The sequence below is a fragment of the Ursus arctos genome, unplaced genomic scaffold (assembly GCF_023065955.2).
Source record: "Ursus arctos isolate Adak ecotype North America unplaced genomic scaffold, UrsArc2.0 scaffold_12, whole genome shotgun sequence".
Taxonomy (NCBI): domain Eukaryota; kingdom Metazoa; phylum Chordata; class Mammalia; order Carnivora; family Ursidae; genus Ursus; species Ursus arctos.
Window position 1 is genome coordinate 2,710,212 of NW_026622786.1, and position 26,966 is coordinate 2,737,177.

General features: G+C 47.4%; 1 protein-coding gene and 2 long non-coding RNA genes across 4 annotated transcripts; 1 reads left to right on the forward strand and 2 right to left on the reverse strand.

Moving 5' to 3' along the window:
• Positions 1-62: 62 nt before the first annotated feature.
• LOC113246178 (uncharacterized) lies at positions 63-19,650 on the reverse strand. Of its 2 annotated transcripts, none has more exons than XR_007190375.2 (3): positions 19,280-19,650; positions 8,405-8,484; positions 63-1,797 (listed from the first exon to the last, which is right to left on the reverse strand). It is a non-coding gene; the product is annotated as an uncharacterized LOC113246178 (long non-coding RNA). The 2 variants fall into 2 exon arrangements; XR_007190376.2 differs by having other exon boundaries at positions 8,405-8,481; positions 19,280-19,481.
• LOC130543406 (uncharacterized) lies at positions 19,496-20,882 on the forward strand. Its single transcript, XR_008958724.1, has 2 exons — positions 19,496-19,842; positions 20,056-20,882. It is a non-coding gene; the product is annotated as an uncharacterized LOC130543406 (long non-coding RNA).
• Positions 20,883-21,019: 137 nt separating this feature from the next.
• Positions 21,020-26,600, reverse strand: ECM1 (extracellular matrix protein 1). Its single transcript, XM_026486758.4, is given in 11 exon segments — positions 21,020-21,315; positions 21,318-21,495; positions 21,926-22,013; positions 22,182-22,402; positions 22,904-23,278; positions 23,543-23,859; positions 24,530-24,610; positions 24,705-24,785; positions 24,938-25,039; positions 25,123-25,185; positions 26,406-26,600. Coding segments are annotated over 11 exon segments (1,626 nt in total). The 5' UTR covers positions 26,476-26,600; the 3' UTR covers positions 21,020-21,265.
• Between the last annotated feature and the right edge of the window lie 366 nt (positions 26,601-26,966).

Below are 26,966 nucleotides of genomic sequence, written 5' to 3' on the forward strand. Positions count from 1 at the left end.
TGAGCCTCGCTCCCTGAGCTGCCGCTCCTGGGTCTTGGGGAAATAAAGGAAGAGCAACCAAATGAGAAGAGCAAAGGCTGTTTATTCAAAGCTTGCTACAGCAAGGGAGTCAGTCAGCCGTGGTCACTTGTTTTCAAAGACACTCAAGGGCAGGCAGAGGGGTGGGTAAGTTTTCTTTATAGCAGGAAAAAGGACAGGATTCCGATGTGCCTTCTCTGGAGGCTGTCGACGGCGTGGGGAAGCTGTAAGGCGGGTCCCTAGAAGCTGGGTGTCCTGTGTGACTGGCCAGGGGCGCGGATTTGACTTTCTCTGGTTGGCCCTAAGTTGCAGTATGGACAAAACTTAGGGAAGTTGTCAGTGCTGGCCATTTCGAGCCAATTGTTCCAGAAAGTTAGTGTTTCGCTTTCTGAGTTGTTACTAGACATAGTCTGCTTACAAATGTGACCTATGGATCGCCTGGGTGTTTTCTTGTTGATGACGAGTTGGTTTGCGGGTCGGAGTTCTGTTTTTCCACGTGCTCTGGCCACTGCCTGGGTGTCAATCCCTTAGTCTACGGTGCAGATCAGTCTCTCCGTGCTCCCCCTTCCTTCCCTTCAACATGCGAACATCCCGCGGCGGTCGAATCGTCACGTATCTGATTTCCCTCATTCAGCCCCTCTCCGGCCCAGGCCTTCGCTGCGCGAAGAATCACGGTGAGCGGCGCAGGCCGGGGAGCAGGCCGGGCGTCGGGCGGGCCGTACACGTCTCCCAGGACTGGCTCCGCAAGGGGATTCTCAGCTGGAAGGCTCTGTGGTCCGTGAGGGCTTTCAGGGGCGGGACTGCTATAGATGGGAACTGGGGAGAGATGGGGGAGACCTGAGGCGGGGGCAGGTGGAGGGGCCCAGGTTAGCCCTACTCCCTGCGTAGAGCCGCGGGGAGGCGGACGTGGCGGGGCTGGGTGAGCTGTGAAGGCTTCGGGAATCGCCTGGAAAGGGCCTCTCGCCTCAGAATGCGGAGACGGAGCGTACTTAGGCAGCAGTAGTAATAATCATACCAGAGCGGCGCCTGGCTGGCTCCGTCGTGGAGCATGTGCCCCTTAATCCCAGGGCTGTGAATTCAAGCCCCACGTTGGAGCCTACTTAAAAAGTTAAAAACGAACAACACTTTCACTGCGTCGGAGTCACTGCTCTGAGCCTGCCTAGAACCCCTACCACAGTCCTGTTACCATCTCCACGGGGCAGGTGAGATCCTTGGGGCGCAGGCCAGATGGCGCCCTAAGCGCCGGAGGGGGCAGAATGCTAGTCTGCAAGATCAACGCCCTGCACCCTCCGCTGCTGCTTCCTGATTCGAGGTCCTCGTCCGTGATGTGCGCCCGACGCGTCACGAACAATTCGCTGGAATAAAATCCGGCGCTAAGTGCGAGGCATGGCTCCAAGCATTTGCAGGTATTAACTCCTTTAAGCTTAGTATGGGCCCGTTGAGGGGAAGAACGGTGATTATCGTTTCCATTTTAGGGAGGAGAAAACTGAGGAGCTACGTGGCACAGCCTCTGTCCCTGGAGTCTGCACCGACCACTGTCAACAAGCAGGGCCACGGCTCCCTCCATCGAGCCCGGAGCCACCCAGCGCTCCCGGCGAGGGGCCGGCCCCGAACGGGGCTCCTCGCCTTTCTGGACGCTCTCCCCAGAAAAACATGCCCCCGCACACACGCCGACTCCCCCGCAGGAAATTCAGGTACCCCCACGGGCCTTTCCACGGCAAGTGGGCGATGGGGGAGGACTTCGGGGGTGAATGTTTCAGCCAGGGGATATTCTCTAGTCTGGAACAAAAGGTCAACAAGAAGTCAAAAGACTTTGAATTCTAAAAGACTTACTTTATTGAGAGTTGACATACAATTCCGTAGCTACTTTTATTTACTTTACAGAAAGCAGCTTCTCCGGGACGCCTGGGTGGCGCAGTCGGTCAAGTGTCTGCCTTCGGCTCAGGTCTGGATCCTGGGGTCCTGAGATCGAGTCTCCCGTCAGGTTCCCTGCTCGCGGGGGGGGGGGGGGGTCTGCTTCTCCCTCCCCCTCTGCTCCTCCACCCCCCCCACTTGTGCTGTGTCTGTCTCTCATATAAATAAAGTCTTTTTTTAAAAAGATTTTTTAATTCATTTATTTGACAGAGAGAGACACAGTGATAGAGAGAGAGCACAAGCAGGGGGAGTGGGAGAGGGAGAAGCAGGCTTTCTGCCGAGCAAGGAGCCCAATGCGGGACTTGATCCCAGAACCCCGGATCGTGACCCCCAGAAGGCGGACTCCTGACTGAGCCACCCGGGTGACCTGAAATAAATAAAATCTTAAAAAAAAAAAAAAAAGAAAGAAAGCAGCCTGTCCTTAGAGTCCCCATCTTTGGATCAACTTAATTACCCAGCATGTCTCACACATCTAGCCAGCTGAACACTGCTGGAGGAACTCTCATAATTCTGCCGATTTATGCCAATGCACATTTATGGGGTCTAATCCCAGACGGGAACACAACTTGGCAGCTCTTCCTTGTACCAGATAAACAGTCACACCCATGCTCACGACGGCCACTCCAACCCATCCGCAATGACTCTTTGAGCTTTAAAAGTTTTCATGTGTTAGAAGTACAACTGCACAAATTTTAATTCACATCCGCCAGAACTTTTATCCAGTTTCTCCCTCTACTTGGGCTCTTGACCTTTTATTTTGTTTATTTGGATAATTATTGATTTAGAGGCTATCATGCCTGGCGCTGGGCTGGGCTCTAGGACCCTACCATGGTCTCTGTTCCCGTGGAGTTTATAGCCCAGAGAGAAAGACTATCAATCCACAAATAATCACAAATATGATGAGGGACACTTAAAGGAAAGTAGAGAGATTATCAAACGTGTTGATGTGGAGGTTTCAGGAAGGCCTCCCTGAGGAAGTGGCATTTCAAGCTGAGTCCTGAAGGATGCTATGTCAGTTTGGCATGCTTTGGGCTGCACACAACAGAAAATCTAACCAACAGTGAAACCACAAGGATGTTTATTATTTCCTTAAGAAGCCTGGAAGCCGGGACACCTGGGTGGCTCAGTCAGGCGTCTGCCTTCGGCTCAGGTCATGATCCCAGGATCCTGGGATTGACCCCCGCATCGGGCTCCTTGCTCACTAGGGAGCCTGCTTCTCCCTCTGCCTGCCTCTCCCCCTGTTTGTGCTCCCTCTCTCTGGCAGATAAGTAAATAAAATCTTTAAAAAAAAAAAAAAGAAGCCTGGAAGCAAAGAGTTTCAGGGCTTTTAGGAGGCTCAACAACATGAAGAGCCATGAGTTGATATCACTACAATTTTCTTGGTTTTTCCCTCAGTCTAAGAGGGTTGCCATAGATTCAAGTGTGACTTCCTTACATAACATCATCTCAAAGCACAAAGAAGAGAAAGGGCTCTGGTTCCCAAGCAGCTCTCTTTCAAATGGGCACAAAAATTCATCCACAGATTCCCAGGAGTTTTCCTCTTGTGTCTTTTCTCCCAAAAGTGGGTCATATGCCCACCTCAGGCATAGAGAGAAGGGGTTACCATGACTGACTTAGACCAGTCAGGATTGATCCCATAGAACAGTGACCCTACTCTAACCTTCCTGAAGATCTTGCTGCCTACTGGATCCCTCAAACGAGAATCAAAGGGTCTACCAATTCTGGATATGGACGCCTAGATAATAAATAATAAATAAACCTTCATACCAATAAAAACAAACTTTTAAAAGTCATCTTAAAAGAATCAGAGAAGTAACAAGATTTGAGGAATTGATGAATTGAGATGCTGAGATACTGAAGAGGATGGGAAAGTGGAGACATGAAGCCTCCTCTGAAAGCTGCTTATGCTTTGGGGCTTTGTTCTGGAAAAGGCTGAGCTGCAATTCTGGAAGCCTCCAGGGGCTAGGGTGGAAATTTCAAAGTCAGGTGGTTCAGACTGCTAGTGCCCTCAGGAGCTGGCAAAAGAATAAGTTCTCTTTAGAGGAAGACAACATTATCTTGAACGTCAGGGTATTTCTATAAATAATTTTCTAAAACAATGTCCAGTACACAAAGATAACGCAAGGATATCAGACAGCACGAATAAGAACAGTAGGTACAATAGGTAACAGAAATAGACTCACAGGGTCTCCAGATACTGCGATGACCAGCATAGATTACAAAACAATTATGCTTGTTATGTTCAAGGAATAAAAGCCAAGAATGGAAAATTTGGTTGGGAAATAGAAATTTTTAAAAACGATACTGTAAATGTTAAACAGGAAAAAAATGCAAATTCTGAAACTTAAAACACAATAACCAAAATTAAGAACTGAGAGCTAGAGATAGTAGAAAGGAAAATTAATGAACTGGAATATATAGATCAGAAGAAAATACCCAGAGGCGCCTGGGTGGCACAGCGGTTAAGCGTCTGCCTTCGGCTCAGGGCGTGATCCCAGCGTGATGGGATCGAGCCTCACATCAGGCTCCTCCGCTATGAGCCTGCTTCTTCCTCTCCCACTCCCCCTGCTTGTGTTCCCTCTCTCGCTGGCTGTTTCTATCTCTGTCGAATAAATAATAAATAAAATCTTTAAAAAAAAAAAAAAAGAAGAAAATACCCAGAATGATGCATAATGGAGTAAAAACAAAGAAAATGCAGAGGAATGGGTAAGAAACATGGATGTCGCAATAAAAAGGTCTAAGAAGAGGTCATAAGGAAAGAATGGACATAGGCAATATTTGAAGAAAAAAATGGCTCAAAAAATTTCCAGAATTGAGGAAACACATTAAATCATAAACCCACTGCCTTATATATTAGTGAAATTGCAGAAAACCAAAGACAAGGAGAACATAGTAAAACAGTCAGAGTAAAACAGACAAATTACCTTTAAAAGCCACAACGCTCAGAGGACCCACATTTCCCTATTTCCAAACTTACTGCGGAGCTACAGTAATCAAGATGGCCTGGTGTTGGCGTAAGGGCAGACACACAGGTCAACGGAGAATTCAGAGTCCAGAATAAATCTTCACATTTATGGTCAACTGATTTTCAACACTGGTGCCAAAAATTCAACAGGGAAAAAATAGTCTTTTCAACAAACAGTTCTGGGACAATTGTATATCCACATACAAATAAATAAAAGTGGACACCTACCTCATGTAATAAACAAATATTAACTCAAAATGGAACAAAGACCTAAGCGTTAAGAGCTAAAAATATCTTAGAAGAAAAAAAATCTTAGAAGAAAACAAACATAGAAGTAAATCTTTGTGAACTTAGGTTAGGCAATGGTTTTCTAGATAGGACACCAAAAGCATAAACAACTAAAGAAAAAATAGATTAATTAGACTATATGAAAATTTAAAGCCTTTGTGCTTCAAAGGATCCCATCAAGAAAGTGAAAAGAAAGGGCATCTGGCTGGCTCAGTCAGTAAGGCAGGCCAGGCAACCCCTGATCTCAGGGTCATGAGTTCCAGCCCCATGTCGGGGGTAGAGTTTATTATTTATGATAATTGACCATATACTAAGCCATAAACTGGTTTCAACAAATCCAAACGGTTAAAGTCACTCAGAGCTATTCTTTAGCCACAATGCAATTATGCTAGAAATAAAAAACAGAAGGACAGCTAGAGAACCCCACGTGTTTGGAAATAAAACAATACAGTTTTAAATAATTCAGAAATCAAAAAAAGTTTTAAATAATTCATGAATCAAAGAAGAAATTATAATGAAATTACAAAGTCTTAAATAATTTTAAAACACTACATACCAAAAGTTGTGGGATACAAGCTATTCTCTTGATGGAAATTTACAGCCTTACATAGTTAAATCAGAAAAGAAGGAAATACAAAAATTAATGAACTAAACATGCATCAAAAAGTAGAAAAAGAACAGCAAATTAAACTTGAAATTAGAAATAAGGAAATAATAAAAATAATTGGAAGCATACATACACACAATAGAATAAAAATAAAACAAGTTGGTACTTTGAGAAGACTAATAAAACTGATAAACCTTTGGTGAAATGAAATAGAAAAAAGAGAGAGAGAGAGAAGGCTGGAATGAAGCCTGTCAGGAATGAAACACAGGGCATTTCTACAGTCCCTGCAGATCTTCAGAAGAAACCAAGAGAACTTTAAGCTAAAGCGTTGGAAAATTTTTATGGAATGGATAAATTCCCAAGGGGAAAAAAGACAGTTTATAAAATACCCAAGAAGAAATAGGAATTCTGAATAGACCAATAACTCCAAAGAACTGAAACCCTAGTTTAAATTTTTCCTACAGGGGCGCCTGGGTGGCTCACTCAGTTAAGTGTGTGCCTTCAGCTCAGGTCATGAACCCAGGGTCCTGGGATCGAGTCCCGCATGGGGCTCCCCACTCAGCAGGGAGTCTGCTTCTCCCTCTGCTCCTCCCCTCACTGGTGCTTGCTCACTCTCTCTCTCTCAAAATAATAAAAAGAAGGAAGGAAGGAAGGAAGGAAGGAAGGAAGGAAGGAAGGAAGGAAGGAAGGAAGGAAGGAAGGAGGAAAAAATATTTTCCTACAAAGCAGGTTCCAGGCCCACATGGCTTCATCAGCAATTTCTGTCAAATATTTATGGAAGATATTAAGTCAATATTGTACAAACTCTTTCAGAGAAAAGAAGTAATTACTTTTGCCAACTCATTTTGAGCTTAGTACAATGTACTGTAAATATATGTATTTTTAAAATTTTCAAAGAAAGGGAACATGGAGGAATAGGAGGACCCTAAGCTCACCTTGTCCTACGGATACAACTAGATGTAAATAACCTGAAACTTTCTATATATTAATGTTTTGACATTCTAGAAAAACCTTTCCTGGCTTGGGAGAGACAATTCTGAAGAGATGGCAGAGGGCCCGGCTGGCAGCGTCATCCACGGCCGTCCCTCCTCTGTCCGGCCCTGCATCCCAGGAGGCAATACTACTCTGCCTTCATCATCCCAGGGCCAGGTGCCAGGCAACTAGGGACCAACCCTGTAGCCCAAAGCCGGCCACAATTACTCAAACTAGCCAGTCCTAAACCCTTCCTGCCTCGCCTTTTCCCCAGAAACCCCAATAACGGCCCAAATCCTCCCACATCCCACTATCTCTGTCTCCTGACTGCCGTGGTGTCTTTCCAATGTGTCTCTGTAATTTTTTTTTTTTAATCAGCAAAGATGGGTTTTTGTCTCCTGTTTCTAGGACCTGTGTGTTTTTTGGGTTTTCCTCCCCTCTGCTCTTTTCTGTCTCTTCTGTGGACTGACCACCTCATAAAAACCACAAAATATGTAATCTTGATACCAAAACCTGATACACTATAAGGAAGGAAAATTATAGGTAAACCTCATTCATGAACAATGACACAAAAAATTCTAAAGAAAATATTAGGAAGTTAAATTCAGCAATATGTAAAAAAGAATGCTACATCATGTCCAAGCTGTGTTTATTGTGATTTAGTAATGCACTGTTTAACTTTTTAAAATATCGATTAATGAATTCACCACATTAACAAGCCAAACAAGAAAAATCAGAGGTCATCTCCATAGCTGCAGGAAAAATATTTAATAAAAAAACCCTGAAATATATTTACGATACAGAACTCTTAGCGAGGGCGCCGGGCTGGCTCCGTCGGTAGAGCCTTGTGACTCTTTATCTTAGGGTCGTGAGTTCAAGTGCTATGGGGTCAGAGATTACTTAAAATTAAAATAAAACAAAACTCTTAGTGAACTAGTACTAAAAGGGGACTTTCTTAATATGACAAAGGGTACTACAAAGCACCAGTAGCAGACGTCACGCTAATGGTGAAATGTTGAAAGCTTTTCCTTTGAGATCAGTAATTTATTGCTATGTGGCAAATTATCTCAACACTTAGTGGATTAAAACAACACATATATATTATCTCACGGATTCTGTGCATTAGGAATTTGAAAGTGGCTTAACTGAGTGGCTCTGGCTCTGGGTCTCTCATGAAGTTGCAGTCGAGAAGTGAGCTGGGGCTGTAGTCATCTGAAGACTTGAGGGGGGGCAGAGGATCCCTTCAAGGGCGCTCACATGACTGTTAGCAGGAGGCCACAGCTCTTTACTTGTTGGCTGCAGTCCTCAGATTCTCTCCACATGGACCTCTCCTAGAACTAGTTTCGGAGAGAGAGAGGCAAATGCCCCCATGTCTTTTATGTCCTAGTCTCGGAAGTGACATACCCTTACTGCTACCATACTCCATTGGTCACAAAAACAGTACGAGAGGGGACTACACTAGGGTGTGAAGACCAGTAGGAGGTACGGACCTGGAGGGCCATCTTGGAGACTGGCTACCACAATCAGGAACAAGACAAAGTCAGGATGCCCTCTCTCTCCACTTCCCATCAACATTACTTGGAGGTCTATCCAGGGTAGTAAAAAAGAAAAAGAAATAAAAGGCAAAATGATTGGGGTACCTGGCTGGCTCAGTCAGTACAGCATGTGACTCTTGATCTCAGGGTCATGAGTTCAAGCCCCACACTGGGCATGGAGCCTACTTAAAAAAAACAAAGCAAAAAGATTAGAATGAAGAAACAAAACTATTGATATTTACAGAGAAGGACTGTGTGCATAGAAAATCCCAAGGACTCATAGCTAAGACACATCTTTCCCTCTCACAGCCAACCGCAGGACGCCCGAGCGTCAGCTCTCATCCTGCAGTTCTTCACAAGCCAATTCCACGGAGAGACGTTCCCCTGAGGGGGAGACAGAGGTCCTCCGGGATCGGCAACGTTGCTCTGAAAGAGTGGAAGCTAAGTCAAAAAAGACAGGAAAGGATAAATCTTCAGATTAAAAAAAAAAGTCTTTTTTAACAAATATTTTACTTATTTATTTGACAGAGAGAGGGAGCACAAACAAGGGGAGCGGCAGGCAGAGGGCGAGGGAGAAGCAGGCTCCCCACTGAGCAGGGAGCCTGATGTGGGGCTCGATCCCAGGACCCCGGGATCATGACAGAGCCGAAAGCAGACGCTTAGCTGCTTAGCCGACTGAGCCACCCAGGTACCCAAGAAAAAGTCTTAACATAAAAAAGAAGTAAGAGCAAAAGAGACAGTTACATAAGAAAAAAAAAAAAGGACAAAACCAAACCAAACAAACCCAAGAACGGTCCGTGAATACATCAAAGGGAAGGAAGAAGGGAAGGAAGACCCACTAGAGAACGGAGACACTGAAAATGAAGACGTACAGAGGAGACAGGGAGCCAAACCTGGGACATTTTACACCCCCCTGTTCAGTGGTCCTCGCACCTCCCTTCAAAATAGTTTATACACTACTTGCTAAATGCATGTTTTAGTAGCCCTAGAAATGAAATTTTAGGGTTTTTTTAGTAGCTGAAAACAAAATTTTCAAGAGGACAAAATTCTACCTCACCTCATGATTTTTTACAAATGTAGATAAATGTAAACTTGGTTTATTATGAGGCTGTTGATTTGATCTGTACAACCATAAATTAGGAGCACATTGAATTAAGGGAGACTTTTGCCTTTTCTGGATATTTTATATACACAGAGTCATACAACATGAAGTCTCTTGACGTCTTTCACCGAGCAGAATGGTTCTGACGTTCATCCATACCATAGCATGTAACTGTATTTTGTTCCTTTTAATTGTAGTTCATTGTATGGACAGACCACATTTTGTCTGTCTGTTCTCCAGTTGATGGACACTTAGGATGTTTCCAATTTGGTTTCCATTTTGGTTACTATGAATAAGGTTGCTAAGAACATTTGTGTGTGGGGGCACCTGGGTGGCTCAGTCAGTTAAGTGTCTACCTTCGGCTCAGGTCATGATCCCAGGGTCCTGGGATCGAGTCCCCCGTTGGGCTCCCTGCTCAGTGGGGAGCCTGCTTCTCCCTCTCTCTGCCTGCCGCTCACTCTGCTTGTGCTCTCTTTCTCTCAAATAAATAAATAAAATCTTAAAAAAAAAGAACATTTATGTGCAAGGCCTTACGTGGCTATGTTTTCATTTCTCTTGGGTAGATGCCAAAAAGTAGAATTGCTGGGTCATATGGTTAAAGTATGTTTAACTTTTTGAGAAACTGTCAAGTTTTCCAAAGTGACTATCATTTTTTATTCCTGCCAGCAGTGTCTGAGACTTCCCATTTCTTCACACCTTGCCAACAAATGTTAATGTCTGATGTTTTTATTATAGCCATTTTGGCGGGTGTGACAAGGTTTGCACGTGGTTTGGATTTGTACGTCCCTATCATTAATGATACTGACCATCATCGTATGCTTTTATATCTTTTTAGGCGAAATGTCTATTCAAACCTTTTGCCCATTTTTTGATTGGATTGTTTCTTTTCTTTTTATTGAGGTGTAAGAGTTCTGATAGTCTCTTCTGGATAAACACCCATGTTGTTTTTCAGTAGAATCGTCTCTCTCTCTTTTTTTTTTTTTTTTTTTTTGAGAGAGAGACAGAGAGAGCAGCACAGGGGGAGGGGCAGAGGAAGAGGCAGAGAGAGAATCCTACGCAGGCTCCATGCCCAGCGTGCAGCACAATGTGGGGCTCGATCCCATGACCCTGAGCTTTGACCTGAGCCAAAATCAAGAGTTGGATGCTTAACCGACTGCGCCACCCAGGCGCCCCTTTTAGCCACTAAATTTAGAGTAATTTGTTACAGCAGCCACGCTAAACGAATACAGATAGTGTTAGTCCAAATATTTTTTAAACTATTTTTTAAAGATTTTATTTATTGATTTGAGAGAGAGAGACAGCCAGCACGAGTGGGGGTAGAGAGGCAGAGAGAGGAGAAGCAGGCTCCCCACCCAGTGGAGAGCCAGGTGTGGGACTCGATCCCAGGACCCTGGGATCATGACCTGAGCTGAAGGCAGATGCTTAACTGACTGAGCCACCTGCATGCCCCATCCTGCCTCCTTCTTATGAAGACCTTTGTGATTTACATTTAGGGTCTGTTCAGATAATCCAAGATAATGTCCCCATCTCAAAGTCCATACCCTTAATCACATCTGCAAAGTCCCTTTTGCCATGTAAAGGTAACACTCACAGGTTCCAGAAATTAGGACCTGGATATCTTTGGGGGCCATTCATCAGCCCACCACACTCTCCAATACAAACAGAGTGCAATGTGAGTCACAAATACCAGCCACATTTATAAGTCCAAATATTTTAGTAGTCACATTTTAAAAAGTCAAACATGGAATACTACTCAGCCATCCAAAAAATGAAATCTTGGGGCGCTGGGTGGCTCAGTCAGTTAAGCAGCTGCCTTCGGCTCAGGTCACGATCCCAGAGTCCTGGGATCGAGCCCCGCAGCAGGCTCCCTGCTCAGCGGGAAGCTTGGTTCTCTCTCCCACTCCCCCTGCTTGTGTTCCCTCTCTTGCTGTCTCTCTCTCTGTCAAATAAATAAATAAAATCTCTTAAAAGAAATGAAATCTTGCCATTTGTGATGACATGGATGGAACTAGAGGGTATTACGCTAAGTGAAATAAGTCAATCAGAGAAAGACAATTATTTGATCTCACTCATATGTGGAATTCAAGAAACAAAACAGAGGATCGTAGGGGAAGGGAAGGAAAAATAAAACAAGATGAAATCAGAGAGGGAGACAAACCATAAGAGACTCTTAATCATAGGAAACAAACTGAAGGTTGCTGGGGGTGGGGGTGGGGGGATGGAGTAACTGGGTGATGGACATTACGGAGGGAACGTGATGTAATGAGCACGGGATGTTATATTAGACTGATGAATCACTGACCTCTACGTTCACATTATGTGTTAATTAATTGAATTAAAATTTAAAAAATGGAAAAAAAATCTTAAAAGTCAAACCCAAAGAATACAAAAACACTAATTTAAAATGATATATGCACTCCTATGTTTATTGCAGCATTATTTATAATAACCAAATTATGGAAGTAGCCTAAGTGTCCATCAAGAGATGAATGAGAGGCACCTGGGTGGCTCAGTCAGTTAAGCGTCTGCCTTCAGCTCACGTCATGATCCCAGGGGCCTGGATTGAGCCCTGCACCAGGCTCCCTGCTCAGCAGAGTCTGCTTCTCCCTTTCTCTCTCCCTCTGCCCCTGCCCCCGCTTGTGCTTGCGGGCATGCTCTCTCTCTCACAAATAAATAAAATCTTAAAAAAAAAAGAATATTCTGTAAAAAAAAAATAGATGAATGAATAAAGATGTATGTGTGCATGGGTGCGTGAGCGCGCACACACACACACACACACACACACACACACACACAGAGGAATACTACTCAGCCATAAAAAAGAACGAAATCTTGCCATCTGCAAAAACATGGATGGGTCTACAGAGTATAAAGCTAAGTGAAATAAATCAGTCAGAGAAAGCCAGATACCATGCAATTTCACTCACATGTGGAATTTATGAAACAAAAATGAACAAAGAAAAAAGAGACAAACCAAAAAACAGACTCTTTAAAAAAATTTTTTTAATTATTTTGGGGGGGGTGCAGAAGGAGAGAGAGAATCTTAAGCAGGCTCCACACTCAGCACAGAGCCCGACACAGAGCTCTATCTCATAACCCTGAGATCATGACCTGAGCCAAAATCAAGAGCCAGACACTTAACTGACTAAGCCACCCAGGCACCCCCCAAAAAACAGACTCTTAACTACAGAGGACAAACTGATGGTTACCAGAGGGGAGGTGGGTGGGAATGGATCAGATGGTATACTTATCATGATGAGCACTGAATAATGTCTAGAGTTATGAATCACTATATCGTACACCTGAACCCTTATCGTACACTATAACCCTATGCTAACTATACTGGAATTAAAAAAAAAGTCAAATGAGACAAGTGAAAATAATTTTAATAATCTACTTCCTTTAACACAATAAACCCCAAATATCATGTCAACATGTAATCAATACAAAAATTATTAATGAGATATCTGAGATACCTTGCACTTTTTCATGCTGAGTCTTTGAAATCTGGTGTTCTTTACTTATAGGACATTGCAATTGAGACCAGCCACATTTCAAGTACTCAGTACCCACAGTGACTGGTAGCTACTGTATTGGACAGCACGGCCAGCTACTCAGCTGGAAAGTCATTGGAATAACTATTCAGGAAAGGATTACAACAACATGGGCTTTCTATTTTTAATACTTACATAAAATAATTTGTACAGACTATTCCTAATGTTTGATACTGATCATTAAACAATGGCCAAGACGCTCTTGAAAAAGGACTAAGTGGGAGGACTTGCCTTATAGACAACAAAATTTGTTACGAAGCTGCAGACTGGGAGTGCCTGGGTGGCTCAGGTGTTAAGTGTCTGACTTCGGCTCGGGTCGTGTTCCCAGGGTCCTGGCGTCGAGCCCCGCACTGGGCTCCCTGCTCAGCGGGAGGCCTGCTTCTCCCTCTCACACTCCCCTTGCTTGTGTTCCCTCTCTCCCTGTGTCTCTCTGTCAAATAAATAAAAAATCTTTGGAAAAAAAAAAAAAGGAAAGAAAAGCTACAGACTGTGGGGACACCTGGGTGGCTCAGTTGGTTAAGCGTCTGACTCTTGATCTCAACTCAGGTCTTGATCTCAGGGTTGTAAGTTCAAGCACCATGTTAGGCTCCACGCTAGTAAAAATAAAAAGAGTAAAGCTACAGACTGTGTAGTATTGTGCAAGGATGAACAAATAATAGAACAGAGGGTCCAGAATTAACCTCTGCAAATATGGACACTTGATTTATGACAAATGTGACTCTGTGGAGCAGTGGGGAAGTCGCAGCTTCTCCACAAATGGTGCTGGGAAAACGGAATCTCCAGATGGAAGATCCCTACCTTCCAGTATAAATAAAAATCCACTCCAGGTGAATACAAGTCTTAAATGAGATAGGATGAAAGTGACAGAAGATTTTTTAAAACCAATGGGGGAGGGGGGTGCCTGAGTGGCTCAGTCGGTTAAGCATCTGACCCTCGGTCTCAGCTCAGATCTTGACCTCAGAGCGGTGAGCTCAAATCCTGCGCTGGGCTCCGCGCTGGGTGTGGAGCCTACTTAAAAAAAAGAGAGAGAGAAAATGGAAAAAGCACTAGACATAATGACCATTATATCCAATTTAAAAACATCTTTTCATCAAAGACACTGTTAAGAGAACAGGCACAATATTTCTAATATATTACCTGCCCAAGAGTTCATATCTGGAAGAACTACAAATCAATATGGAAAAGTCTAACAGAAAAATATGCAAGATACTTGAGTAGACATGTCACAGAAGATATCCAAATCATCACATGACAAGTGTTCAACCTCATTTATATACACGGAAATGCAAATTAAACCCAATACAAACAAACTCACCAGAATAGCTACACAGAAAACCTTAAGAGTTGGTAAGACTGTGTAACAAGAACTCTCAAACCCTGTGGATAGGAGTAAAAATTAGTACAACCACTTTGGCACTCTCTAGTTAGGCTGAAGAGACTCTGACCCAGCCATTCAACTCCTAGCTGCCCTGTACGCCCAACAGAAATACATATAATTTTTAAAATTTGAGCATATTTGAAATAGCCTAAAGTTGGAAACAAGCCAAATATCCATCAACAGTAGAAGAGAGAAATTGTGGTATATTTCTCAAATGGAATCCTATATGAAAATGAATAAACGACGGTATATGGAATGACATGAAATGCGTGCTTAAAAAGCCAGACATACAAAAAAAATGTTCTAATTCCATTCTTAGAAAGTTCAAAAATGGGTAAAATTAAGTGACTGTGCATTCTTCACAGTAGTGAAAAGGTGGAAACCTCGTGACCATCTATCAACAGATGAATGGATAAACAAAATGTGGTCTATCCATACAACAGAATATTATTCAGCCATAAAAAGGAGTGAAGCTCTGAAACACAGGTGAACCTTGCAAACTTTATGCCAAAAGAAATAAGCAAGACACAGAAGTGCTTCCAATTATTGCAGTTCTTACGAGAGGTTCCTAAAATAAGCAAAGTCATAGAGACAGAAAGTGGATGAGAGGTTACCAGGGGCTGGGAGGAGGGGGGCAATAAAGCTTTTATAAAAAACCCTAAATGGTTGCTACATTTGTGGTGAGCATAGCACAGTGTATAAACTTGTTAAATCACCACGCTGTACACCTAAAACTAATGTAACACTGTGTGTCAACTATACTAAAAATCTTTTTTAAACCCTAAATGGTTGTTTTAAAAAAAAACAACCACCACCAAAAAGACACCTGGGTGGCTGAGTCGGTTAAGCATCTACCTTTGGCTCAGGTCATGATCCCAGGGTCCTGGGATCGAGTCCTGTGCGGGGCTCCCTGCTCAGCAGGGAGTCCGCTTCTCTCTCTCCCCCCTCTCTGCCGGCTGCTCCCCCTGCTTGTGCTGTTTCTGTCAAATAAATAAATAAAATCTAAAAAAAAAAAAAAATCACCAAAAAACAACCACCAAAACCCCTAAATGATTGTTTTAGGATTCATATTTAGGTGGTAAAAATAGAAAAAGCAGGTAAATGATTATAATAAATACGACGGGAGGAGAGTCGTCCCTTCGCAGGGGTGAGGAGTCTGAACACAAAGCAGCATTCTGCAGGGCTTTTGGGTGGTTGCTGCGAGGAGTTTCACTTTAGAATCATCCACTGAACTATACATTTATGTTCAGTACAATTTTTAAATGTGTGTTATTTTACACCATGCTTTTTTTTAATTTAAAATTCAGCAAGACTGAAGTATTGGATTGGGAGAGGATGGCTTGTTGAGTAGCAAGAGGCCTCTACCACAGGGGTACAGAGCTTACCCGTCTCACAGAGAGGGGAAGAGAGTTCTTTCAGAGGACAGCATGTGAAAGCCCCCCACGTACAAAAGAATGTGGTGAACCTGAGGAACTGAAAGGTAAGCAGCTGAGTTCTGAGGGGGCCTAGAGAACAAGAGGGAAGAGGTATGTGTGATGAAGTCTGAGGACTGCAGAGGCCAGACAGTGGAAGGCTGGGCAGCCAAATGGGGGTGTGTCAGACACTGTCAGAAGGGAACAGTGGGATATCGCTGAGATAGATAGATAGATGTATATGTGTATTTTTTAGAGTGAGAAACAGAGAAAGAGAGAGAGAGAGAGAGACAGGGGGAAGGGGCAGAGGGAGAGTGAGAGAATCTGAAGCAGGCTCTACACCCAGGGCGGAGCCCTATGCAGAGATTGATACCAGGGCCCTGAGATCATGACCTGAGCCAATATCAAGAGTCGGACACTTAACCGACCGAGCCACCCAGGCGCCCTATCACTGAGGTATTTTAAAGCAATGAAGTGGCCTGATCACACCAATCAGCAGGTCATTCTGCCTGGACTGTGGAGAATGGATGGACAGCACCAGGGGACCAGTTAGGAAGCCATTTCAAGAATCGTGAAGGTTGGTGGAAGATGGGACTAGGGTGGAGACACTGGAGAGGTGAGGAATACCGTGTCCTCGTGCCTCATGTTCACTTCACAACTCTGTTCAACTATATGCAGCACTATCTTCCTTTCTTTTTTTTAAGTTAAAAATATTTTGTTCTACTGTGTATCCTATGACATACTGTACCTTACCGGAGAAGCCTGTACATACATTTTGGGTACAGAGTTACGCACACAAGACAATGGCCAATGTATTTTCTGAGTGATTTAAGGGATTTCCAAAGGTTATATTGACTATGTCACTGTTGCCCCATGTACTGACTTTAGAACCTAACCTCGGTGTAAGGTACAAGCCCACTGTTGATGGATTTAAGAGATCCTTAGATGTGGTGACCGACTGGAATAGAAGGCAGAAGGAGAACGATTCACTGAAGAGTGATATTCCCAGATCTCTCGCCTGAACAACTGACTAGATGGCGGTTCTGCTTATTGAGACGGGGCCCGCTGGGGCAGGCGCGGTCGGAGGGTAGAGATGATCGCTTATTTTTCTCAAGATTTTATGAAACTTTTCAAAACTGCAGAAAAGCTGACAGACTGTCATCCGTATACTTACCACGTAGGTTCTACAACTCGCTTACTGTTCCATTTTCTTTTTCCTATCTTCCCACATACCCAGAGGAGTTCATTTTTGAATAAGCTGAATTTATGGTATCTAAGAGACTTTACAGGCTACTAGGCTAGAGTACAGAAGTACATTTAAAGAGCAGGCTGCGGGGCGCCTGGGGGCTCAGTCGGTGAAGTGTCTGCCTTCGGCTCAGGTCATGATCCCAGGGTCCTGGGACCGAGCCCCGCGTTGGCTCCCTGCTCAGTGGGGAGTCTGCTTCTCCCCTTGCCTCCTGCTCCCCCTGCTTGTGCTCTCTCTCTCCCTCTCTCTCGATCTCCCTCTCTCTCTGGCAAATAAATAAATAAAATCTTAAAAAAATATAAAGAGCAGGCTGCACATGCTGCCTCCTCTTCCTCACCTCCCATTCATACTCCATTCCCTAGAATGGGGCTGTTTTTTAAAAAGTTTATTTTTAAGTGATCTCTACACCCAAAGTGCTTGAACTCACGACCCTGAGATCAAGAGTCACATGCTCTTCAGACTGAGCTAGCCAGGCACCCCTAGAATGTGGCTCTTTTTTTTTTTCCTTAAGATTTTGTTTATTTATTTGAGAGAGAGAGAGAGAGAGAGATCGCGCACGCAAGGTGTGTGTGGGGGAAGGCAGAGGGAGATGAAGAGGGACAAGCAGACTCCCCACCAAGCAGGAAGCCTGACATGGGGCTTGATCCCAGGACACTGATATCATGACCTGAGCAAAACGCAGACGCTTAACTGACTGAGCCACCCAGGTGCCCCTAGAATGTGGCTTTTAACATCTTCCTTCTGAAGATGCTTTCACTAAGGACATTGACTACTGAGGACTCCAAAACTGAACTCATTATCATCCTCCTGTAAAACCTGCTCCTCCTTCTGGACATTCTACCTTACAGATACCTAAACCTCAAATTCGGGAGTCATTCTAAGATATCTTCGGCAGCAAGCAGGGTCTGTCAATCCCATCTCTTAAATATCTTTTTTTTTAAAAAATCTTTAAAGATTTTATTTACTTGACAGAAAGAGAGCAAGCGCATAAACAGGGGGAGCAGCAAGCAGAGGGAGAGGGAGAAGCAGGCTCCCCACTGAGAAAGGAGCCGGATGCGAGGCTGGATCCCAGGACCCTGGGATCATGACCTGAGCTGAAGCCAGTCACTTAACCAACTGAGCCACCCAGATGCCCCTCTTAAATATTTTTAAAAGATATCCTCTCCCTCTTCATCCCCTGTACCATTAAAGTTCTGGATCACAAAATTTCTCAAAATTTTGATATCAAAGAACTACAATTTCAATCTCTGAAGTAGTCCCCGTCTCTATCCTTTCTCTGGCGTATCTACTCATGTCCACCTGTCTATCCATCTAATTTACTTCTTTAAAAAAGTCTGTTCACTGGGGCACCTTGGTGGCTCACTGGGGCACCTTGGTGGCTCACTTGGTTGACCTCCTGACTCTTGATCTCAGCTCAGGTCTTGATCTCAGGGTTATGAGTTCAAGCCTTGCGCAGGGCTCCAAGCTGGGCGTGGAGCCTACTTAAAATAATATAAAGTAAAATAAAAAAGTCTGTCACATCACTTTTCATTTACAATTTCTTTTTAAATTCAATTAGCCAACTTATAGTGCATCATTAGTTTCATTTACAGTCTTTTAGAGGTGCTTCTACCCAGGTTGGCATGACTTCCATAGTCCTTCAAGATCTGCCAGAAAGCATGACTAAACCTAAATTTACAACCTCATCCCTAGTTACTCACCCACACCATTTTTACCACTTAATGGCACTTCAAACAAACCAATCACGCTGTTTTGCTTTATTGCCTTCTCCACGAAGACCTCCCTGAAAGCTAGGCTAGGTGGCTCCCACAGAATCCTGAGAATATATCTATCATTCGATATACAAGTCTCCACAGAGATAAAAAATCCTCGAGGGCGGTGTTTTAGTCTTCTTTATGGCCACAATATTTAGACTAACCACTTAAGAATACTCTGCCTAACACAAAACAGACCCTCTGTTTACTTTAGGGGAACTCTGCATACATCCAGTGCTTTGTACACTCTTTCCATTCTTGCAAAATCCTACTCGAAACCTGAATTCCTTCCCGAAACCTCCTGGGTCCCTCCAAGTAGTTAGGGGCTCTGACTCCTTTATCCACTGCCCCTGAGCTTAATAAATTACATCTTAATATTTCACCTATACAACTAACTGCCGTAAATGTTAACACTTTCCCCTTTTCTTGGTAACTAATAGCAATCCTATCCATGCTTCTGGGCTCAATCCACAGCCAACTACCCTGATCCCTAGAGAGAATTACTTCTTTTAACTCTCAGCTCACGATGCTTACCATCAAAGTCTTTCATTATCGCTGCTTACTACCGCTGTCCCGGTGCCCTCCCGGTCCATTCCTTGGACTGTAACCTTCTAGGGCCTGGGAGGGCGGTCCTACCTGACTCCCCCACCAGCACTTGGAGGCGCCGCGCTTGGCAAATGCAGCTGTAAAGCATCTCCGGGAAGCTCCCGAAAGGACAGAGCCCTTTGGAGATGTCCCTGCCGGCGGCTCCGCCCACCCCTCCACCGGCCGCGGCTCCGCCCCCTCCCCGCGAGCTCAAGCCCCACCTCAGGCAACGGCGGCAAGCGTGTGGGAGGGGTCGGGGAAGAGTGGGCGCGGCCCCTCCCAGCCCAGGCCCCGGGTCCCCGCGGCCGTCGGAGGATCGCGAGACCGCCGCCAGACGCCGCGCAGGCGCGGTGACGCTCTTCGAGCCCGTGACCCAAGCGCGAGGCGGCAGGGGCCGGCGCAGGGGCGGGAGCACGCGGCTCTCGCTCGCGCGTTGAGCCCCGTGCTGATGGACAGGCGAAGGAGCGGCTAAGACGCAGCGTGGTTAGCGGCAGCCCTCCGGCCAAGGATGAGTAAGTAGATAAATACTAAGCTCGGGAGAAGGGAGTGGGAGGTGTCTGGGGCTGCTAGGTTTCAGCTTGTCCCTCGATGGGCTGGGACGGCTGTCGTGCCCCACCCTCCGCCGCCGTAACTGGGGCCGGGGAGGTCCCGCTTTCTGGTGACTTGGCCTGGCGGCAGAATCACAGAGGACTTGGCCTTACGAGTCTTCATTTCGATTCTTCCAGCTCCGCGTTCTTGGGAGCAGCCTCCAAGGACCGAAGAGTCTTGCCGCCCCGTGGTCCAGCCCCCTCCCCTCAGGCATGGGCGAGATACTCCCGGAACTGGACTTCCAGGTTCCTGCTCGGCTGTCTACTAGAGGTTGGAAAAGGCAAACCTGAACACCACCTCTGCTTGAGGCCGCCCTTGCCTTCGTGAGCAGAGGCGCCAGGCTCCAGTTAAAACCCTTGCGGACCTCCTGCTTCACCACTGCAGCCACGTCTCCAGAGGAGACCACCAAAGGCTCGGGCGCTCTCAGCCTCTGTGCTTCTCCTCCAGACCGTCCTTCTGCCTGGGCTGCCCTTGCCCGTTGCACCTTCTGCTTCTCCTAGAGCAGCTCTGACCTCAACCCCACAGAGGCTTTCCGTGTACTCATGTTGCCCTCAGCCCTGCTCCCCCTTCTCAGAGCCTTATCTGGTGCCCCGAGAATACTGGCAATCTGGCAGCCCCATGCAACACCCCTTATCACACCTGCTAGGCTGCTGGGATGTGAGCAACTTGACAGAAGGGGCTTATCCCCTGCTGTAGCATAGTGCACATTGAAGTGTTCAGTAAATGGATATTGAATGAATCAAGGTGTGGACTCCAGGGCTCAAAGTGAAAACTTAAAAATGTCAGGCTAGGGAGTGCCTGGGTGGCTCAGTCGGTTAAGCGTGGGACTCTTGATTTCAGCTAAGGTTATGATCTCAGGGTTGTGAGATGGAGCCCCGCATCAGGCTCTGCTCTCGGTGCAGTTCTGCTTACGAGTCTGTCTCTCCCTCTGGGCCCCCCTAAATGAAATTAAACTAAATTAAAATATTAGGGTGTGCTGTGGTACTTTTGGGGCTCACCAAAGACAAACAGTATTTTTTTTTTTGCCTTTAAATGATGCTAGCTAGCTAACAAGGTGACACTCCTTGTCAAATATGTGAATAAATTCAAGATGACAAATAGTGAAGTGAAGCCGTTTAGTTATGGTAGCATCACAGCCCGTGGAGTGGTTCTGCTCAGTCAGTAGGGATAGGGCAGTGGGCCTCAGAGGCCAGTCCCTGAAGAACATCCGGGCAGGCTCGGGAGGGTGTGTTTGTATGTGAGATGTTAAAGACAGTGAGGAAGCCAAATCCAAGAGGTGTTTACTGTAATGAGTGTTCAAGGAGGGTGGGGTTCCCCCAATCTGATCCTCCAAGGCTCTAGGATGACTCACTCTTCCTTGGGCTCAGGGGTGGGGCTGATATTTCTTCCCTGAGTTGGCCCTGCTCTCCCTGGCTCTTGTCATCCCCATTGTCTCCAGCCACCAGAGCCACATTCCTCAGATAGTAAGTGTTGAAGCAGTTGGTCTGTTCATCTCCAGGATTCAGGTTACAGCAGAGGGCAGAGTCTCGCCAGAAGTTATGTCGGGGACCACACAGGTCCTCAATGAAGGCCGATTTCTGAAGGAAAAAAGTAAAGCAGAGATGATGGGGAGGGGGCTACCCGAGGTCAAGCATCAATACTGGGGTGTTCAAAGTCCCCCTTCCCTCAGCTTCTAGTGCTATCTCCCTGGATCCTTTCCTGGGGTCCAGAGAGAGCTCAAGGCGGCCTTGCACAGCTAGATTCCTTGTGACAGACGTAAGTGCACATCTGGAAATGCCTGAAGCTTGAGGCCCAGAAAAGGCATAATAGGAACTTAGAGGTGGGGAGCAGATCAGGTCAGGAATGAAGACTTCGGAAATCAAGAAAAAAGATCTTCTCCACTAGTCCTCTTTATTTCTGTGAGCAAGTCTGAGGTACTGAAGAGAAGGGGTAGCTGGAGTTGTAGCCCTCTCTCCTCCCTCCCCTGCCTTTCTGTGGAGACTATGACCTCCTTCTGCCCCCACTCACCTTCTCCTCAGCACAGCAGGCCTGCTCTGGAAACGGCAGGTCACAGCAGTGGGTGGTCATGTTCCGGATCAGCCCAGGAATCTGTTTACTATGTTGGTAGGAAAGGGGAAGGGGTCAGGGTCTTTCTGCATCCCTAGGCATCGAAGTGGTGCTTGGAGACCATGGTGTTGCTCTTACCAAGAGTACCCCAGAGGGTGCCCAGAAGGGAGGTTTTGGGGAAAGGAAGAGAGTTGGGGAAGAATTGGGCAAGACTCACTGCTTGCTAAGGACTCTTCCATTTCCACAGAGGTGGCCCATGAGGTCGGGGGTAACTCGGCTGAGGTCAAGGGTCAAGATGTCCCGGTCATAGTTGGGGTAGGGAGCCCGACGGGCAAAGCACTCATCGCGGGCAGGACTAGGAGGGTAGTGGCAACACGAGTGCTGGTGGGTCTTGACAGACTGTTCCCGATCACAATATCCATCAAGGGCATCCTCCCACTGCGGGCCAGAGAGAGGGAAGTCAGAAGCCTGGAGACTTGGCCCTTTCTCTTCTGACCCTCTGCTTCCCTTACTGCCCTATGCTATGAGGTGAAGGGGCCAAAGGGGAAGGGCAAGGAACCAGAGGACTGGGATTGGCAGCCGTGGATGTATGGCGCTGGGAAGGTGGAAGGATGGAAGCACAAATGAGGCTTGGAGCTGGTCACAGGACATGAGCTGGAATGGTAGACGAGGGGGTCAGGTAAGGCCAGAGCTGCACGGGTGGATGGCACATGAGTGCATGTGTGGGATCAAGGGTGGATGAGGCCAGGAGTGCAGGGTGAAGGCTCAAGATGAACAGAGTCAAATGACGAATACAATGGATGCACAGACACTTGCAAGCAGATGAACGGGCAGACGTGCTCACACTGGGGAGGTACGTGGACGAACGGATCAGCAGGATCAGAGGTCGGAGATGGGCGGGCAGGCAGACGGGCTCCTGGGACCGGGACGCCCACTTACGGCCTTCCATGTACAGGTGTGGTTGTTCCCCTGCCGGCAGCAGCGCTGGAACTCCCCCTCTAGCCGGGTCAATGCTTGCAGCTGTCTTTGGATGGGGTCAGTAGCTGGGAGGTTGCGTGGCACAGAACGGAAGCGTCTTAGGTGGCAGATGTTCTTGACATTGTCCAGTGTGGGTACCCCAGGGGGGAAAGGCAGCTCGGGGCCTGAGGAAGTACCAGGCTGGTGGCTGGGGCAGGCCCGGAGCTGGTAGTGTGGCTGGGGAGCTTCCTCCTGGAAGCAGGAGAATCGAGCCTCCCCCTGCTGTTTGCAGCACCGGTGGGGTCGGGTCTTGACCGAGAACTCGGCCTCACAGAATCGGGTCATTGCGTCCTCCCACTAGAGCAAGAGGGATGGATCAGCCCAGCAGCCCAGTGTCCACATTCCTGTCTTCCTCCCAGGCTCCAGAAAAGGACCCTGGGCAGGTAGATAAGAAAGAAGCAGAGGCTGTCCTCTGCCCTCCCAGCACACTGGGGAGGCCCAAGGTAGGGCCAAGAAAAGGGTCCTGAGTTTCCTACATACCCAGGCCTAGAAGTCCTTCCGACGTACACGTACTGTTTGGAAGTTAAAGGACACCCCTGGCTTCAAGAGCCCAACTCTTACCACGAGTTTTGTACAGTCCAAGCGGTTTGTGCGGCTGTGACAGCGGCAGCAGCGGGAATATCCAGTCTCCAGCAAATTGAGGGTCTCACCCTGGCGAGTAAGGTGGGAGAAGCCAGATTGTGGCAGGTTCCAAGGGCCATACACCACATGCTGACGATTAGGAAGGCAGATCTGGTCCAAATTGTCTGGAGAAGGCCGCCCAGGGGGGAAGCCATCCAGCCGGTGGCCCCAGCCACCTCGGGATCGGCCCTGTTGGCAGTGCAGGGCTGGATTCCAAGACTCAGGCTCAGGGGGGCTACGGTCCATAGCTGGCTTTTCTAGAACGGAGAAAACAGAGTGGGAAGGGGAATGAGTAGAGGGACAGAGACAGTCTGAATGAGCTGGGAGGACTGAGAACTTGGGGTTGAGGAGAAAGGGTTGGGAGGACATGGGATAGAAATGAACTTGTGGTTTTACCTTCAGAATGACCGATGGAAAGGAAAGAGAACTGGGGCATGAAAGATGTCCCTTTTATAGCCCCCACAAATCAGACCTGCTCCCTGTGCTGCTTCCCAAGGCTCAGGCTCCCTGCCTCCCTCCCCAGGGTCCTGAGCACAAAAAGCAGAGGGATGGACAGACCAGAGCTGTCACTCACCCTCTCTCTGCTTAGATGGGAAGGTCATTTCCTCCTGATGTAGGAAAGGTGGGTCTACTGGGATAGAAGGAGATGTTTAAGCAGAAGCCATATTGGGATGGGCTAGAACAGGGGGACCTGGCCAGCTGCCACTCATAAAGAGGAAGTCAGTACAGAAGCAAGTGAATATAAATGCTTTTATGCCATTTAATCTCATAACTTTATAAAATAAGTCTTATTTCCCCATTTTTACATATGAGGAAACTAAGGCTTGGAGAGACAACTTACCCAAAGTCACACAGCTAGCAAGTGGCACAGCCCCCAAAGCCCATGCTCCTTAGGCAGGAGGGTAATGAGGAGAGGGAGTCACTTACTTTCCTTCTGTTCAACAGGGACCTGGGGAGGGGGCAGCTCTTCTTGGAGGGGGATGGCTTCCTGAGGGAGAGGGGGATCCGCTACAAGACAGGAGTGAGGGCACAAAGAAGCAAGGATCAGACTGGTGTCAGCAAGACTAGCAGGTTGGGGGTGAGGAAATGGGCAAGCACTCACCTTGCTTTTCCACAGGGAGTTGGGGAGGGGGCAACTCCTCCTCTTGGGCAGGGATGGCATCCCGAGAGGGAGGAGGCTGCACTATAGAAGGGGGGTATGTGAGTAGACCACCCTTTCTTCCAGCCGGGGCAAGGAATGGGCAGGGCCTTCTCACCTCTCCCCATCTGAAGAAGGGGAAGTAAGCCAGACTAGAAACCTGGAGGGGCAATGAGAGGGGTGCACGGTGGACTTACCTTCACTCTGTCCCTCAAAATAGGAGCCATGCTGAGGGGTGTCAGGGTGATCCATGGGGAGGGCTCGGGACCGGGGTGGGGAGGGGGGTGCTGCATATCCAACTAGAGGTTAAGAGGGGAGATGGTCAGAGCTGACAGTTTCTCCTAGCCACCCCCCATCCCATGCTGCTCCCCCAAACTCTTACCTTCTTGAATGTGGTAGGTGAGGGGCTCTGGCCCCAGCTCCCTCTGCCCTGGAGCCTCGGAGCCTGGAAGATGAAAGGTGAGTCGGGTGGTTTTGAGGAGCCCTTTCTTTGTCCCAAGCACAGGATGTGGGGGCAGTAGATGTCAAGGGTGTAGGCAAGATGACCAGGACACCAGCCAGTCCTTCTGTATTGCTCCTGTCCCACGTGCCCTAATGAATCCACCCACCCCCGCCCAAACCCACCTAGGTGTGACCAGTTGGGTTCTGAGAAAACCGTGATGTTCTGACAGCCTCACCTCTACCAGGCTCAAAGCCTTGGGTCTCGCGAGTCCAGGCCTGAAGGGAATGTGACATATGGGGCTAGGAGTAGGGGTAGTGGGATGGTGGAGGCCCTGATCTCCTGTCAGTGTCTCTCCATGAGGGCTTCCGGGCTCTCCGCCTCTCAGCCTCTCAAGTTTTCCAGAGGAGCAAGTCTGGACTTTGGACTGGTTGGGGCTTCATCTGCTCACCTCCTCTAGGCTGTTTAAACATATGTGGACCTTCTGTTAAGGAGCCCACCTCAGACTCTGAGTGCCTCCCCTTCAGCTGATGCCAGACCCTCCTTAGCTTAGGTCTCGATTTAGGACCTGGGGACTGAGATGATTCAGGACTCCTGAGGCAAATCGCCCCACAGCCACAGGGGAAAGAATCGCCTGTAGCTGATCTGCAATCACAGAAGACTAGCACCTAGGAAGGACAACGAGACACGCCTGACAGAGACTCGGACCAGATCTCAACAGTCTCCCTTGGTAGCATTTCGTCCAGCATGTAGCAGACGTGTGTGTGCTAGTAGAGGGACTGTGTCTGGTCCCCTGTGGATGGACACCCTCTCAACTCTTCTAACCGGGCAAGGAGTCAGTCAAGGCCCTCTGGGTCAGCAAACCAGTTTCGAGCAGCCTGGGGGCCCCATTCTTTCTCTCTCCCCTGCTTGATTGGCCCCATATATACATCTTCCTGAGGCAGGAACCCCTCACCCTGGGAATTCACCCACCCGTTGTTGTCCATTTGACTCCCAATTTTATGTCTCCTGGCAGCAATCTCTAGGAACCCCTCTTTAGTGCACCTGCTCCCCTCCCTGTTTAAAGGCCCCAGTGCCCAGGCCCACCCTGGGTCTGCTCAGAGATGCAAGGCCAGGTATAGAATCACCCTGCTGGTGAAGAGCCATTTAGAGGATGGCTGGACCCCGGCCCCAGGCCCACGCTGGTCGAGGCCTCTTCCCAAGCGCTGGCTCCAACCCCAACTCACCTCCCTCCGAAGTTACAGAAGTAACAGCCAGACAGGCCAAGACGAAGGCTGCTCTGGACATGGTCCCCATCCTGGGGCAAGGACTGGTCAGTGGCACCCAGGAGGTGGCTCGTCTCAGGCAGATCTGGAGGGCTGGGCTGCCGGGAGCCTGCTTCTCCGGTTGGTGTGACTGCTGTTGTGAACCTCAGGGCTGGTTCCTTCTCCTTTTATACGGCTATCTGGGGATAACTCCCTCCCTCCTATTTCCTGCCATGACTCAGTCCCAGCTGCACCTCCTCTGGCGGCCACTCCTCCCAAATTCACCCTGAAGTCTCCTAAGAGAACTGAGGAAACAGGGCTGAAGGGAGGAGAGTGTTCTTATGATCCCCAGAGAAATGGATTCTGAGACTCATGGAGGAAGAGATGTTGAGACCTGGGGGCGCCTGGGTGGCTCAGTCGGTGAAGCCTCGGCCTTTGGCTCACGTCATGACCCCAGGGTCCTGGGATCGAGCCCCGCACTGGGCTCCCTGGGCTCCCTGCTCCGCGGGGAGTCTGCTTCTCCCTCTGTCCCCCTCCCCCCAC